We start from the raw sequence: 18,388 nt of genomic DNA, 5'->3' as shown, positions 1-18,388 counted from the left end.
CAGGGTCCTGGGATCAAGCCCCAAATCAGGCTCCCTGCTCAGCGGGCGGCCTGCTTCTCCCCTTCCCTCTGCCTGCTGCTCTGCCTATTTGCGCTCTCTCTCTCTCTGTCAAATAAATAAATAAAATCTTTTAAAAAAGGTAAAACTAAAACTCTGGAAAGATGTACTGTGTTTGGGGGAGTAGAGTGATGTCTCCGGGCTTAATGCATCCTAAGGTTCACATCGTATTTAAGAGAAAATAGAAATCCTGAAAAACTTCTGATGTTATTAGAAAAATTTATAGTTAGTTATATATGTTTAAGGTTTTAAAGGATTATCATTTAGAAGAATAGAAAAGTAATCAATAGCTAGAAAAACCCACAGGAAAGTAAAAAAGAACTTAGAAGACTTTTATCAATACAACAAAAGGCAAGAGAGGAGGGAAAAATTTTTTCAAGGAAAAATGAAAGTAAATACAAAATGCGCTAGAAATATGTCTAATCACAATAAATGTAAGCAAATTAAACTTACTTTTCATGAAATTATGATTTAAAAATCTAGCTATCTACTCTTCTCGAGACATGCCCAAATGTCTTTAAAAAGGAAAAGCTATGTCGAAAGGGAAAGAAAATAGCCCACTGAGAAAGTACTAACAGAGAAATTTCAGACCAGAATCAACAGAAATTACTAGATTAGTGGATATAGAAATGTAGGAAGATGTCAGATGACTCTAGGGTAGCATTTCCTGGAGCATAGCCCTAGAGAAAACTAATTCTGAGGATGTTCCTTAAAAAAAGGAATTTTGTGATCAAATGAATTTGAGAAATGGTGTATTTTCCTATCCCCCTCTTGGAAATATTCAGGGTGCATATTTGCATATTAAATAAGTCCTTAAATTCTTAGACATTTAACCTTTTTTTAGCAAGGTATATCTATTTTATTCCCAAATCTTTAATCAATTTGAGGAACTTTTGGGTGGGGATTTGGGAATGACTAAGAAAGCTCTCAAATGGAAAAAAGAGCTTCAGGAACCAAGAACTGACCACATGGTGCTGCTGAAAACACTCTACTTTTTTCTGTCTTTATTATTTGCTTGTTTCTGCTATGCTTTGCATGTCAACCTCATTATCTTACTGCACACACTCTTCCTGTGAGCCCTCAGCAGCCATAGCTTAGCAACCCAGGGAAGACCTCTCGGTTTTGTTGTATTTGCTTGGCCCCATGGGCTAGTTGCCCTAAGGATGGGATGCCCTCATTGTCCGTGAATACCGCCCTTTGGCCAGAGTAGCAGGATTTGTTGACAGAAGGAGGATGAGAAAGGTTATTGGCTGGAAACAAAACATGGCTGCCACATAACTGTAAATATCCTTTAATATCTTGTGACAGTCATATTCTTGGGAACTGACCTTGAGAACTGCTGCCCTGGGATTTCTAGTGCTATAGTAGTGTCTTAACTGAGAGAGGACACATAGGAGGAAGAACCAGTTTGGGGTCTGCGTGAGAGAATGGCAAGACAAAAGTTGTTTGAACATGTGGAGCTCATTAGATTGGAAATATTTTGTTTGTTTCGTTTTAGATTGGAAGATTTTTGAGCCTAGAGACTATTAAAATACCATCCTGCCTTGAAGTTGCCTGGCACAGTGCTGTGTACTATAGTAGGAGTTCACTAAAGTTGAATGGATATATGAATTAGCTGTAATAAATTGACCGATTTCACAAATTAGTAGACTTGGAGATGGGATTCTACTCCAAGCTCCAAGCTGTTGATTTGCACAAAATAATACTGTTAGTGTCAGAACTGGAGCTTGAATGGAGCTCTGCTGTGTCTTCCCTACACTGCTGCTCACTCTCCACATGTAGAACTTGGGTCTTCTTACCTTCTTCTAATTGCCTGCTTAGGGTAAAGCCTTTTTCCGATTTGCTTCTGCACAGGGGCTGCCTTTTTGTAGTTGGCCCGCCTTGAATTGAAACATTCTACAATTCATACAAAGGCACCACGATTTCTCATGCCTATAGGGAAAAAGGAAATTAAATAACCGTAGCCTCTTGGCCTAAATCTGGCTTCATAATTGGGCAGAGCAGCAGCCCTCACCTTGCTGCCAATTATTATCTTGGGATTATTGCCTTCTCTTAAATCTTAGAGTCATTTCACTTCACTTTACATCCTCTTATATTTTATATCCCCATCCTTCAGCCCAACCATGCCAAGACTCTAGGTGGCATCTCATTTTTATGAATGTTGGCATATATATATGGTATATATACATGGTAGTTGGGAAAAAAAGAAGTCCCACCACGTTGTATGTGCCACAGAGATTATATATACATACAACGTGGTGGGACTTCTTTTTTTCCCAATTACCATGTTTGTGGCTGAAGTTTAAATACCAGTTCCTATTGATTTATAATCATTTGTTTCTTTCTGTAGCCTAAGTTTTTGGCTTAACCAATTCTTGATTGTAGGTTATGTGCTTTGGTCAGTCTCTTGCTTTTTTCAACTTAACTCCTCGATGACCTCTTAGCAGAACTTGTACATATTGTCTTTGAGGGAGCCACCTGGCCTAGTGAAGTTAGGATAGTGCTGGGAATTGGAGGAGCTTAGTTTTTACCCATTTGCCTCAACTGTGTACATTTGTTTATTTTCTGTTAATTGTTATTTTCTATTAATTATTATAAGACTAGGCTTTCCTCAGTTTTCTTTAGACAACTACATTTAAGGTTCGTAAAAATCATTATATTAAACATTATCAGCATGTTAAAAGTTAATAGCATTTCACTGAAATCCTCTGGGGTTTTAGTGTGTGAGAATCAGAATACCATCAATAAAAAATTTTTTTTGATTTTCCTCTTAAATTTATTTTATTTTTAATTGTGGTAAAATATACATAACATAAAAGTTATCATCTTAACCATTTCTGAGTAGACAGTTCAGTTCTCTAGAATTTACTACATTCACATTTTTGTGCAACCATCACCACCATCTATCTGCAGAACTCTTTTTATCTTGCAAAACTGAAATTATATGCTCATGAAACAGCAACCTTTTATTCCCCTCTCTGCCCAGCCCCTGGGGCGAGTCGCTGTTTTACTTTCTGTCTTTATGTGAATTTGATTATCTGGGCACCTCATATAAGTGTAACCATGACAATGTATTTGTCATTTTGTGACTGGCTTATGTGACTTACTTAGCATGATGTCCTCAAGGTTCATCCATGTTCAACATGTGTTAGAGTTTCTTTCCTTTTTAAGGCTGAATAATATTCCATCATGTGTATATATCACATTTCATTTATCCATTCATACATTGATGGACATTTGAGTTGTTCCTACCTTTTGGCTATTGTGAATAATGCCACTATGAAAACTGGTGTATAAATATCTCCTCAAGATCCTGCTTTCAGTTCTTTGGGGGTATATATCCAAAAATGGAATTGCTGGATCTTACAGTGATGTTATTTTTATTTTTTTGAGGAGCTGCCATACTGTTTTCCATTGTGGCTGCTTCATTTTATATTCTAATTGTGCAGTTAGAGTGCACAAGCATTCTGATTTCTCACATTCTTGCCACTGCTTGTTGTATCTATTTTGCTTTATAGTAGCCATCCTCATGGGTATGAGGCTTTGCTTGGTAATGAATTCTGATTCATATATATTGAGCCGGAGTCTAGACTTGAATGACAAGTTGATTTTTGTCTTGGTACTTGACATACTGACAAAGTTACAACTATTGGCTATGCCCATAGTCAGGAGGTAGGGTGTATTAAAGGGTAAGGAGGGAAGGCTGTCTATGAGATGGTGATGTGTGTAGTTTATTGTTTATTTTCAAAAAAAGGGGCAAGAAGTACTCCTTTTTGCTATGATTCGGTCTCATGAAACCAGATGAAGAGTTCTCCCCACTTATATTGTTGACATTCAGTAGTTGCCTTTATCACATACTTGGTTTCACAACACTTTGTAAAAGTTTTATTACACAGGTTTTCAGTACTTGAAGTCGACCACAAATATGTTTTTTTTAATTGCTTCCTATAGGAGTGTTTTTCTACTCAATTAGGAAATAGCAGCTGAGATCCAAACCCTGTGTAAATAGCATGTCCTTGACCCGCGTGTAAATGTGGTTACTCTTCCTTAATGTTACGTTTTGCAGCATCAGAAATGGTTACAAAGCTTTGCGCAGTGGCAGTATCGTAGCCAATGAGGTTTATCCGAGGCGAGGCGCGATTATTGCTAACAGAAATGGTTACAGAATGATACGTAACAGCTGAAGGCCTAGAAGGAATGAGAGTGGACTGAGTCCAGCTTCCATTTAGAAGCACCTCTTCTTCAGCTGTGCCCACTCCAAAATTCAAGAGTCCAGATTCTCAAAAGGTTTCCAGAGATGATAATTCCTCGTTAGCTGAGCGTAGCTTTTTTGCACAGCCTTCTCTTTAGTTTCTTGCTGTCCTCAGTTTACTTTGGTTTGCTATGAGGTTATCATCTTGCCTTTTCTTATTCTTTCTTACTCTCTACCATCTCTTCTCTGTCAGCCGTCGCTTCTTTTTACCTACCCCCAAAGTTGTAAAGAATATATGTGAACAATCAGTTCTCTGTAAAATAGAGGGCAGGTGATCATCACACTTGTTTTCTTCTCAAGCACACTGGAGTGGGGACAGCCCCAGAGCGGCGTGGAATATGGCAAGAATTGGATTACTCAAAATCTGATTGTTGGCCCTGTTTTTTGCTTTGTGATTGTTAATGCTGAACACAGGGAATGTATAGAAGATATCAGATTCCTATCACAGAAAAATGTTGCAAATTATGCAGCTCCTAAAGAAAGTAAAATAGAAATAAAAGTCTAATAAAGTTGCAAGCATTTAATGAAAGTTTTTTTTTTAACTTGGCTTTTAGAAATTAATTTTGAAGCTGAAAGACACATTGTCTACAAGGTGGAGTTTTTAAAATCACAGTCTCCAGTGGCATTAAGTTAACTTTCTCCTTGGACTCCAGACATCAAGCTTTCAGAAGCCTAGACTTAATATTTCACTCCAACACTGGGCACCATCTTCATTTGGGGTGAACGTCAGGGAATTGGTTTTTAAAGTGATTTTTTTTTTTAAAGATTTTATTTATTTATTTGACAGACAGAAATCACAAGCAGGCAGAGAGGCAGGCAGAGAGAGAGAGAGGGAGAAGCAGGCTTCCCGCCGAGGAGAGAGCCCGATGCGGGGCTCGATCCCAGGACCCTGGGATCATGACCTGAGCCGAAGGCAGAGGCTTTAACCCACTGAGCCACCCAGGCGCCCCTTTAAAGTGATTTTTAAAATGAAAGCAAACCATTTTGTTCTCTGATTTCCCTATCATTTAAAAACCCCACTGTGTTTCTGTCTGATGGCTTCCATACTGCACTTACTGGTCCTTCTCAAGCCCGCTCAGCTCCATGTGGAACGTTCTGTTGCTCTTTCAGCATAAGCAGGTCTATTGTGATATTTATCTGAATTCAAACAAGGCTAATTAAAAGAGCTGCTGACAGTTGTTGTGATCTGACTTTGACTGCAGCTTGATGGTCATTATGGGTAAATAATGAACCAGGTCTGCAAATGTAGCAGCTGCCAACTTGGGATAGAAGAACGGCTATTGCTTCCAATTTAAGGATCTATCGACCGCTTCCCTTCTCCCTGCAGATCTTCTGCAGAAAACTAATGTTTTCTGCTGCTGTGTATTGTGGTTTCAGCTGTTTCAGATATAGCCTATAATTTCCTTCTTTAATATTTAACTTAGGACATTATTAGCTTTCAGAGTTAACAACTTTTCTATTTTGAAGAAGTTTGGCTTTGTCCTTATGCATGCTATAACTAGCTAACCAGCTGTAGTTTATTTATATGTGTTTCATTTGCATTATGCAGGAAACAGCTAGTCGTAGAACAAGGTATAGCTTTATGAAGATGTTTCAGAAGACTGTGTAGATGTTTTGGTTTTGGTTTAGGTTTTTAAGAGATAGATACCTGTCCCTTGGTATTGTTTTCCTAAAGGTAAGAAGACACCTGCTGCTAAACCTCAGTTTCCGGTTTTGTTCACCTCATCAGGGACTTTTGAAATATTCTGATGCAAAAGCTCTATCAGTGCAGAGGAACTTCGGTGACTTATATTAAAATGCAGTATTGAATATATTGTCACTCCATTGTGAGCTTTTCCTTGTCCTATTAGCAAGTGGGGAGGGACAGGTATATGAAAGGTAAGAGAAAAGGCACACTACATTCATAGATGAATGTCCTTCTCTGCAGATTTCCCCCGCTTATAAAATATAGCTTCTGGATTTAAAAGTCACAGTCTAGACTTTAACACCAGCGAGTACTTAACAGCACATGGCTAGCATTTGTTCACCTGCCACGGAAAAGGCTATCTGCATTATGTAAAGCACAAGGCTGCAGTGCTGCTTTGTGCATAATGCAGCAGAGCTTTGAGATCTTGCTGGGAGGAAATGATCCCAAACATGCCCCTGAAAGACAGGTCTTACTTTAAAAAATAATGATGAAAAATTGCTTATTTCTCCCATGTGTCTGTGTCTGTGTTTATTTCAGGAAAAACTAACTAAACTTTGTTTATCTGACTCTAGAGTAGTGTCGAGAGTGTTTTTGCTTTTCTCTTTCCAGCACAGATAATGCCAGAAGTAGTGTTAACAAGGGGTTATGTTATGCTGGCTTATGTTAAACCAGATCACCCCCTAACATGTGCAGAGCCATTCATCTGTGTCACCAAAACCCAAGAGAACATCTGACATGGACTCTGAAACAGAAACAGTGATCACTTACAAATCAAACATGGCACGCTCTAAACTGATTGTGCACGGCAATCTTTTCTAGAAAGGACAACTAATTGAACATGATAAAGTGTAAAGTTAATTAACACCCTTAAATTTGTTGATTACTTTCACGGGATTATATTGTTCGATGAGTAGCAGCTTTCTGTCCCAGCTGTCGCCTGTTTCAGTGAATGTCGCCGGTAAACAATAGAGACACCATAACAAGTCGTAAATGGTCCCTGTGACAGCAGCCCCTTGTGAGGCTGCATCTGTAGAAAATGATTAGAACAATTGCATTTTAAAGACGGCTCACATTGCAGCCCAAGTCCCATTGGTCCTCTTCTTGATCTCTTTTGATGGCAGACTGGTTAAAACATTTAAGTTCTTTTGAGTAAATTAAGTGATTTACTGCGTTTTGCTATATATCAATGAGAGTGCTTTGGTGGCAAAATTTTTTACAGTATCAAAAACAAATACAATTTGATTGTACTTTCTAGATTTCAGTCTCTTCTCTCTCTGGATTTGAAGGCCTCTTTTTGATAGTCCAAGAATTAAAAATGATTTCCTTATTTGTGACTTATAAATGGTTATTCTAAGTTATCAGCACTTGCATAATGGATTTTCTGTCATAACCCTTGGTTCAGCTTCTTAGTAAGGCTAAATTCCAAATTTCAGTTCTGTGCTGCTCTTAGGCCATAGACCTTGAGATACTCAGGCCGAGTAGGTTTACTTGTTGTTATATTTAATTTTTTTATAAAATTTGTGTGATAACCGTGTAAAATACCTTTCCAAAGTATTCTTTCATCTGAGCTTCAGAATGTATATGGCAAGTGATTTTATCACTATCTTCAGAGGGAGGAACCAAACTTATCCAAGTGGGGTGACCTTGAATTGTGACCTTACTTCAGGTGTCTTAACTCAGATTACATGTTCTTCATTTTTTGGTGTCTTCATGGTAATGTCTCCGTACATGTGCACTTTTGCTTACGTGTGTATATGCAACAATAAGTGAACATGCTATTACCTTTGGAATAATCCTACTCCAAAGTTGAGCTTTTTTGATAAGCTAGAAAGCACTGTCTTAGTATTCTTGGTTATTTTAGTAACCATTGATTTCTTCTCTGCTCACCTCCTAAAAAGACAATGAACATTTATCACACACATGTTATATGCTGGGTGCTGAGATTCAAACAGCTCTTGCCCATAAAGATCCTTACAAGACACACCAGAAAAATCATTGATTAGAGTAGTGTAAGTGCTTTATTACAGATACCACTGGGAATGTCATAAAGATAGAGAATGGGGATTATGGTCGTGAATTGCTTCTTAGAGTTGACTTGAGTTGAGCATTGGAAGATAATTGGGAGTTTGCCAGGCAAAGAGGGCAAGGGAATTACAAACAAGGGAGTTGCCCAGGAAAGGCATGGATACATTTAAAAAAAAAAAAAAATCACTACACATACCAGCTACTGTAAATAGTTGGGTATGTCTAGCATGGTGGTTTTTGTTACAGGGAGTAGATGAGAAAACCAGAGAAGTGGTTAGAGCCCATTGACAAAAGTAAAACTTAAAAAAATCAGAAGCCATTTTAGGTGGAAAAAAAAAGAAAGTTCATTGTTTCCTATGACTCAAGACCAAAGGGAAGATACAGTGAGTTATGTAATTCTTTTTGGTGAACATAAATGTACAAGTACTTCAGAAAGAATAACTTTTACTTAATAGAAAACAGTAGTGTGGGATGCCTGGGTGGCCCACGCAGTTAAGCGCCCGACTCTTGATCTTAGCTCAGGCCATGATCTCTGGGTTGTGAGATCAAGCGCTCCATCAGGCTCCCCACTGGACATGGAGCCTGCTTGGGATTCTCTCATTCCTTCCGTCGCTGCCCCCTGCTTGAGCAAAAAAAAAGAAGAAGAAGAAGAAGAAAGAAAACAATAATGAGACGCTATGTAGAAATGCTGAGTAATAGTGAATAATGTCTTCAGCTGCTAGTTATGTTCATGTCGACACATAATTTGAAACTTAAGCCTGTTTTGGTTTTTAAAACAAAACAAAACTGCCAAAGATTGAGACACAGATAAACATAAACTATTAGACTGAGATGATTATTGTTAATGTTGATCTCTGTTGCGAGTGGGCTGAATTAGAAACATATATAAAACAAGAATTGAATTAACCTTGAAAAAATTACCTCTGCTTTTGATACAAAAATATGATGAACATTTTCTATTTGATTTACCATCTCCTTCATAAAGTAACCAATGAGAATTTTTAAACCATGTAACTCAATGTAAGGAAGAACTCCATTTTCCTTGAGGCTGCTTTATTCCGCTCCCAAAAGTGTTTGCCAAGACCTCTAAAATACTCAGACCCATATTTGAAATTCATTGTGAAATCTTATGGTTTCATTGTATTTGTTCTTAATCCTGATCCTCAGTTTTCTGTTTTTTGTCTAATAAGCAAACTTGAGTCTGTTGTAAAGAGAGATAGGGTTTTGTATGTATTTAGATAATAGACAGATCTCAGTGTCCATATGTAAAACATACAAAATCGTTTGCTCAGTTCATGTTGTTTTAAACTGCTCTGAACATGATCTGCAAATAGATTGAGAATACCTGTATTCTTTTTATTTTATTTATTTTATTTTTTTAAAGAAAGGGGGAGGTAACCTTTTTCTTTTCTTTTAGATTTTACTTATTTATTTGAGACAGAGAGCACAAGTGGGGAGGAGGATCAGAGGGAGAGGGAGAAGCAGGCTCTCTACTGAGCAGGGAGCCTGATGCAGGGCTTAATCCCAGGACCCTCGGATCATGACCTGAGCTGAAGGCAGATGCTCAACCAACTGAGCTACCCAGGTACCCCCAGAATACCTATATTCTTGTCAAAGCTTTCAAAGCTTACCCGCAGCTGATGGCAAGACCATTACTCTTTGAGAACAGTAGTTCTTTTTTCACCCTTTCTCTTTCTGAGAGCGCATTAGCCTTTCAATGATGGAGGTAAACAAATGGGAGGAAAGAGGGAATCAGGTTTTGGTGGCTGCTGTCCTCATCCATGACACTTGGTACAGGATGCTACCTTTTGGCATTCACTTCTGAGTAGGTGGTATGTGTCTCTTTTCCTTAACTGTATTTTATACCTTTTGAGGGCAAAGACTGTGTTTTATATCTACTATGACCTTTTATTTTGGACCTTCTGGAATAGTTGTATTTTAAATATTCTCCCAAGCACAAGGATGGAGCAAATTGCTAAAGGCACTGAACAGATAATTGCTGATGATGTTTTTCCTCTTTGAACCTCCAGATGACTATATGCAGACCTCTCCTGTAGTATGCATCTTTTACTCTTTACAGTTGTTTGCCTTCTCTCTTCTCCCATCTCCATATACATGTGCACACTCACGTCCACCACCACAAACACTAGGTTTCAAACTCCTTGAGGACAAGGATATTTCTTCTTCCCAGGGTTAAGAACCACTGACAGTGGCTCTCCAGTGGTCAAATTTTTTATGTCCACCATAAATAGGAGTGGAAGGAAAGAAAGAAGGAAGGCAGTTTAGGTAATGGAGGTTTCTTGTGATTTCTTTGACAGAGAGAAAGAAAGAGGCTGACTTTGAGACTTAGATTAGATTTAAAGTGTTTCTCCCCGCTGAGGTTGATTGAAATTGAAGCAGATTCCAGGAGAAGTGGTAGGTGGCTGTCCTTTTAAAAACAGGATGGTCCAGCCACCTATTTTGTATGGTTTGGGCATTTACCTTTTCATTTGTACAAATGCGTTCAGTTTTTCTGATTCTGTGGTCATGGGAGAGAAGCACTGGAGTTGTAAATGCTGTAATAGAATTAAGTACAGGATATATTTTGATTTTGTATATATAGTTACTAAAATGTAAAGTTAAAATACCTCTCCCAATATTCTAGCAACTGCATAAGTGTGTAGTCTGTTTTCCTGTTTTGGGAAATAGACTTGAATTAAAGTGGCATGACAGTATAATAAATGTATTATTTATTACTGATAGACTTCAGAATCTGTACAGGGTCTTCTGTAATCTATAGGATGTCTTTTTTTTTAAGATTTATTTATTTATTTAATAGAGAACGATCACAAGTGGGCAGAGAGGCAGGCAGAGAGAAAGGGGGAAGCAGGCTGCCCGCTGAGCAGAGAGCCCAATGTGGGGCTCGATCCCAGGACCCCAAGATCATGACTCGAGCCAAAGGCAGAGGCTTAACCCACTGAGCCACCCAGGCGCCCCTCTATAGGATGTCTTACATAGCTTTAGAGTTCCACCTTCCTAGATAGTATTTCCTAAGCTCAAAATGGTTACATTTATTTTAGGATTACTTAGATCTTAATTTTGCCTTTACAGTGGGACTAGGCTTCATAGAGTCAAACATTTAGAGGAATGTGTATGGAAGACAGGATTTGGTCCCGAAGAATGCCAAACCTTGAGAATTACCCAGTTTAGTCAGGCCCTGACATTGGATCGTGTGATAAGGAAAAGTCCTAATAATGATGCCCACCACCTTGAGAGGAGGAGTGTGGAAGTACCACAGACCTCCGACTTAAAAAATGAGTTATTATTTCTTTTGTGGTCTCTTGCTTAAGTAACTTATTCCTTCTTTTTGAAATATGTGTTTGAACAAGTGAGAAAGTATACCTGTCAAAAGATTAACCAGCTGAGAACCATTGTCAGCATTAATTTTCCTTTAATAAATGACTCTCTGAAGCTATTTAGTAATCTGTAATCTAGATACAAAGCTATGACCTATGATGGATAGTGCTGGATTTGTTTGTAAGCTTTGACTTAAATTGTCTACTTAATTCCTAGGTCAGATCAACAGGATTAGGACTAAGGATGGTTATGTGGTTTGTATAAAAATGGGTATAGAAATTGAGCAAAAGAATTGTAAAATAGTAATGATGATCTATCATCTTAGTGAAGTAAATTAGAAACTAAAAAAGTGACAGCCACTTGAACTTCAACATTATAGAATGTTCAAAGAACACAAACTGGCTAATTAAAAGCATTTGTTATAATTGGGTTTTGTACGTAATCATTTCCAAAGTGTGTCTGAAAATATTGTGAATTGTAATTTAACCTTATGTGTGAGCATCTCAGGCTTTCATAACACATGGACACTCCCTCTTCCCCAATTATTTGGCTAACATAATGCTGACCTCTTTTGCTTTTAATAATTAGTTAAAATAGCATGAACTGTAAAGTGGAAAAGGCTGCTTGGCTTGGCAATAGCAAAATATTCACAATTTCAGTGAAATATGGATCTCTCCACTTGGGCTTTTTATATATAAACTATGTATTTCATTGAATAAATTAAATTAAAAAGTAGGCCATTACTTGCAGTTGTCTGTTCTAATGGCCAGGTTTGATACATGGCACAGACAATTACGATTTCTTTATTCCTAGCTGTACTATAAAATAAAGTGTAAAGGCAAAAATCATACTAATACAGCTCTCCCACATGCTTTCCTGGTTTTGATCAACAAAATCTAACTTGAAAATTATGAATTAAAATTTCTCTAATATTAAAAACAATAATAATACTCCTGGTTTTATTTTAGAGTTAATAACAATTTAGATGAATGAAGCTTCCCTCTTTTTTTTAGGATACGTCTAGGACAGGTTTTGTATGCTAACTAATCATTTCAATCAATGAATATGCATCAGACCTTTGTTAAGAGCTGTGAAGGAGTAGCCAGACCAAAGCTCATTTCTTCTTCTTGCTCATAGCACTAGGAAGAATTGCCTGAAAGGTGTATAGGAGGAAGGAAGAGAAAACTCATATAATATTGATTGGAAAATGCACATAAGAATAATCAGTCTAAATAAGCAACTGTTTTCTTTACCTTAAAAAGGACTCTTGCCATTTTACCTTAAAAATGGCTCTTTCCTTGTCTTGGGGGAAAGAGCCAGGTCTTCCACTTTGTAGATATCATCTGCAGATGGTACACGGAGAGCAAGCAAATGGGCCAGAGACCCCCAAATCCAGACTTAGGCAGCAGACCCCTCTGGCTGTTCTTGTACTGGTCAGGGCACAAGTTACCTTTTTCATATACTTTCTATTACTAAATAGATTTCTTAGAATAATAGGTGCATGTGAATAAATGCATATTTTAGTTTCCCATATCACTCATACCATGAACTGAGAATAAGAGTTTGAATCTGTATGTCCCTTTTGGTTTAGGATTAAACTCCATGCTACTTAATTTTCAAAATATTCTAGAAGAGAGGCACCTGGCTGGCTCAGTCTGTAAGCGTGACTCTTGATCTTGGGGTCATAAGTTCAAGCCCCATATTGGATGTAGCGCTTCCTTAAGAATACACACACACACACACACACACACACACACATTCCAGGAGCGATATAGACTATCTTTTACGTGCCTGACATAAATACAGTTTGGAGGCAAGATATTTTTATTTGTTTTGGGATTTTCTGTAATTTTATTATCTACTTAAACACTTGAAGAAATGTATCCTTTTGTTCTATCCCTTTACCCCCAAACCATTCAGGTGTGGGAGCTGCTCGGTCTGGGAACCTCACATTTATGGTGGGAGGAGTCGAAGATGAATTTGCTGCTGCCCAGGAGTTACTGGGGTGCATGGGCTCCAATGTGGTGTATTGTGGAGCTGTTGGGACCGGGCAGGTAACATCTTTACATTATTGACACTGACTTGATGATATAGAATTGGCTAATGTTTATTTCTCTTTCCTGACCACATTCTTATTTCTTATTCCTCTCTACTCTGTTCAATCTGTGGATTCCTTGCTGAGAGTTGTTCTGTTTTGTTTTGTTTTGTTTTCGAAAGAGAGAGAGAGAGAGAGCGTGCGCATGGCGGTGGGGGTGGGTAGAGCAGAGGGAGAAGAGGAGAGAGAGAATCCCAAGCCCATGCCCAGTGTGGAGTCCAACTCCAGGCCAGATCCCACGATCCCAAGACCATGGCCTGAGCCAAAATCAGGAGTCAGATACTTAACCGACTGAGCCACCCTGGTGCCCCTTTTTTTGCTCAGATTTTCTTATATTATTTTGGAATAAATTAGTTTTCCATCATTCCTGTTGGACTTAAGCAGACATCAGCCAGTTAACTATTTAAAAAGATGTTGAAAGTTCCATCATTCAGATTCTGATGTATCATCCTAGTGACCACTGAAATCATTCTTAACACTGCTTCCATTTGAAGTGCTCATGGCATCTGAGTTGCTGTTATCCTCCATCTAATTACTTTTAAGCTCTGTCTGTAATATAGTCAGGAAGAAATAATCTACACACTTTAATTTTTTTTTTTTTTAAGATTTTATTTATTTGACAGAGATGACAAGTAGGCAGAGAGGCAGGCAGAGAGAGGAGGAAGCAGGCTTCCCGCTGAGCAGAGAGCCCGATGCGGGGCTCGATCCCAGGACCCCGAGATCATGACCTGAGCTGAAGGCAGAGGCTTTAACCCACTGAGCCACCCAGGTGCCCCTTTAATTTTTTTCTTGAAAAGCAAATAATTTTCATTTAGAAATATATCAATTCTCTAATCAGATAGAGGTGAATGACAACACTGAACTCTGAAATCAAACTAGCTGTCCCCCTCTCAACAAAACACATGCTCTCACTAGATCTCCCCTCATCTTAATCCTTGGTCCTGGTCACTGGCACCCTCTTTATCTTACTCAAGACTTTGGTATTATTTCAGATATACCTATTGTCTCCATTCTCTTGTCCAGTTGCCAAGTTCTGCTGATTTTTGCTTTAGTGTCTCTCGTTGTTGACAGTCTTCTCTATTCCTCACATTAACTGGTCCAGTTTCTCATTAGCTCTGTGTACTGCTCAGAAACCGTGGATGCCGGGTTTACCGCTCTGCCCAACACTGTAACCAAGACCAACTCCATTAAGATGTTTGTACACATAGACATCCCCATTCTGAAACTTTGAATAGATGCCTATTTTCTGTCAGGTCAAATTTTAACTCTCCACCCTAGCTTTCACGGCTCTTACCCCAGTCTTAACTATTAAATTTCTCACCATTCCTTAAAACATATGTACCTGAGTCAGTTTTTTTACTGCTCTCAGGAACATCCCATGCTCTGATATATTTAATCCCTCTTACATATTTGCCTTTTTCTTTGCTCTCCTCCTTTCTCTCTCTTGCCTATTTAAATTCCTGCCTGGCCTTCTAAGAGATGGATTTCAGTTCCATTTCCTCTCTGCTTCTGCCCTCAGTGATCTTGGAGTTTCTACTGTCTCTGTCTTAAAGCCATATAATTTTCCACTCAGTTGTTTTTGTTCGTGTGTTTGTTGCCTTTATCTTTATTGTGTTAACTCCGTTGCCCCAATTAGAATGTAAGCCCCATTCCATAAAGAGCACTTGTGCTGGGGATTTTGTGTATAACATGATGGCTAGAGCTAACACTGCCATATGATGTATATAAAAGTTGTTAAGAGGGGCGCCTGGGTGGCTCAGTGGGTTAAAGCCTCTGCCTTCGGCTCAGGTCATGATCCCAGGGTCCTGGGATCGAGCCCCACATCGGGCTCTCTGCTCAGCAGGGAGCCTGCTTCTCCCTCTCTCTCTCTCTGCCTGCCTCTCTACCTACTTGTGATCTCCCTCTCTCTGTCAAATAAATAAATAAAATCTTAAAAAAAAAAAAAGTTGTTAAGAGTAAATCCTGAGTTCTCACCACAAGGAAAAAAATATATATGTACATGTATCTTTTTGTATCTGTATGAGATGATGGATGTTAACTAAACTTACGGTAACCATTGCATGATGTGTGTCAGTCAGATCATTATGCCGGACAACCTAAAGTTACGCAGTGCTATATGTCAACTCTATCTCAATGAAACTGGAAAAAAAGAGCAGTCATGCCACTTAGATCGATCGATCGGTATGCCTTATAGACAGAGCCCACAGGAGGAGCTTGGTCACCACAGTGGGGTTCTGACCCAGTGGAAGGGTCTGCTCCCAGATGACCTGGTAAGCTCAGAAGGAAGCATGTGGCACCATGTTCCTTTGCCCATTTGAGAGGATCAACAGTTAAATGATCTGACTTTTAGAAAGAAACCTGGAGAGTTGGGTAAAGAACAACTTCCTGTGAGCTACGACTTGAAAATAAAAGGTATTTAATATGTACTCCCATTTTTTTTTCAGGCTGCAAAGATCTGCAACAACATGCTGTTAGCTATTAGTATGATTGGAACTGCTGAAGCTATGAATCTTGGAATCAGGTTTGTTGACTCTATATTTTCATGTACTAACAATTTTTATGAGCTTCCCTATTTGATTTTCTGATGTTGAAATAAAAGTTCATGAGAGATAAATGAGTTGATCCAGGAACATTTTGAAAGTACTTCATTATTGAACTTTAATAGACTTTGCTTATTTGACGACCAGTAGGACCCTGGAGAGCTTGAATACTCTGCCATAGCCATAAAATGTATTGTGCTGTATGTTCCAAGTTACATTATCCCTTTTATATGGGAGCTCCATTTCTGCTATTGTATTGAAATACAAGAAACACTTTTACTATAAAATTTAAGCATACTTTGGCAGCGTAGGACAAATTTGTATAAAACAGCATTTTAACGTATAGTCAATTCAAGTGTTATCCTACCACGACTGGTTTTATGTATCTACTTTAAATAGTCTCCAAAATCTACATTAAAAGGGCCCTCAGCTCTTTAGTCTTGGGACAAACTGGATGGCATTCATAGAGCTGCAGCTCATGCGCATAATTCTTTCATTTTAACTTGCTTGTGGTTTTGTTACTTTACAATAAGGACACATCTTTCTGTTAAAATAAATTGGCATTTATACTTTGCTTAAAGTGATTCAGGAATTTTGTTCTCCTGTGATGATCATCATCCTTTAGAATGCTTAAGGTTAATGTCTTAATTTTAGCCTTTAATCTTTTGGGTTAGGAATGTTACATATGATTAATCACCTAATTAATTTTTTGAATGTTTTGTATTTCATGAAAATAAATTTACGTTTCTTACTTTAGAAAATGCTTAATTAGGCAGATGCTTTATTCAGGTGTTTTCTTTACACTTCCCCAGGCTGCTTACCAGATATATCACAAATCAGAATAGTGTTTCATATCACAGGTTTTGATAAAAGCAATAAAAAGAGCCAAAGTGCTTGGGATATTTTTTAAAACACAGTAATGGATTCACATTTCCTCTTAATTACCATATCAAGATGCCGTTGTTTATTGAATTGCCCTTGTCTCAGATGTTAAACTATCTTGACCTATTAAGTTGTCATGTTGTAATTGAGATAAAAGAGGAATTTGCTTTGCATCAGTGCTAATTGGTTTATCAATATCCTGTACCATTTACATTTTAAAATTGAATGTCTGTAAGATGGTAAGGCATATCTGTACAAAGCCTAAATAAAACTGGTAGTATACAGGGCACTGTTCAGAGTGGTGTGTATTGTAGCCAGTTTTAGGCTATGGGTCACTTCCTCATAAATGAAAAACTTGTTACCAGTAACTTGTTTTCATGTCTATCCTCTATACTAATTTCATGAAAGAGGAAGATGTAAACTTCTGGAACCAAAATTGCATACAAAATTAATTGGTGTTGACAATAGGATTAGAGCGTTAGGATGCATATGCATTTTCAGAATTTTATCTTCATTCTTCTGGGTATAAATGAATAATAAAAAAGCAAAAGCATAGATCACCTAGGCTATGCTCTACTGAAATTTCCCTCTTTATCTTTGCCAGTTTGTTTTATATCCTGCTTCTTACTCTGAGCATCATTGGATCAGGGTATTCCTGAGGCATAGTGATATATCCTCTGGTCTTCCTCAGATAATTTTCCTAGCAAAACTCTTATTAGATGGTCACTTGCTATTCTAAAATGAAATTTTTGTATGGTCAGTGCTTATAGACGTCTAACTCCAAACACCAGCTAATAAAGAATAGTATGAAAGTCACTTGAATCAAATGAATTGAATAAATGTGTACAGTGAAATATATACATTGGCTACTACAGTGAATTGTAATTACAAAGAGAAGATGAAAAGTGATAAAATTCCAAATAGAAATGTTAAGAGCAAAAGCAACAATAGATTTTCCTTTATAATTGACCTTAATACACTATGATAAAAACAATGTTTAGAAAGATGAACCTTTTTTTTTTTTTAAAGATTTTATTTATTTATTGACAGAGATCACAAGTAGGCAGAGAGGCAGGCAGAGAGAGAGAGGAAGGGAAGCAGGCTCCCTGCTGAGCAGAGAGTCCGATGCGGGGCTCCATCCCAGGACCCTGGGATCATGACCTGAGCCGAAGGCAGTGGCTTTAACCCACTGAGCCACGCAGGTGCCCCGAAAGATGAACCTTTTAATGTTTAATTTTTTTGGAAACTGTTCATACATTAATTATATATATAATATATTATATATATATAATATATATATATAATATATATATATATTTAAATATCTCTCTATATACACAGACACGTATATATAAATTTGTACCAGTATATATTTATATATTTACATATACTACATATAAAGAACGGACACAAATTAGGAACTTGCTAGTTTTACTTAACTGTTATAATAATTTATAAGTTTCTGGTGCTTCCAGTTATACTAATGGGTTGCTTATTTTCATAACAGTAGGATT

General features: G+C 37.8%; 1 protein-coding gene across 1 annotated transcript in view; it reads left to right on the top strand.

Annotated features, from left to right (window-relative positions):
* HIBADH (3-hydroxyisobutyrate dehydrogenase) overlaps window positions 1-18,388 on the top strand; it is a 109,874-nt gene that overhangs the window by 81,037 nt on the left and 10,449 nt on the right. Inside the window, exons 5-6 of the mRNA XM_047694640.1 lie at window positions 13,278-13,411; window positions 15,897-15,973. Coding sequence (XP_047550596.1) covers window positions 13,278-13,411; window positions 15,897-15,973 — 211 coding nt within the window. The remainder of the gene's footprint in view (window positions 1-13,277; window positions 13,412-15,896; window positions 15,974-18,388) is intronic.

Source organism: Lutra lutra, chromosome 11 (genome assembly GCF_902655055.1).
Source record: "Lutra lutra chromosome 11, mLutLut1.2, whole genome shotgun sequence".
Classification (NCBI taxonomy): Eukaryota; Metazoa; Chordata; class Mammalia; order Carnivora; family Mustelidae; genus Lutra; species Lutra lutra.
This window is presented reverse-complemented; position numbering and strand designations above follow the sequence as displayed.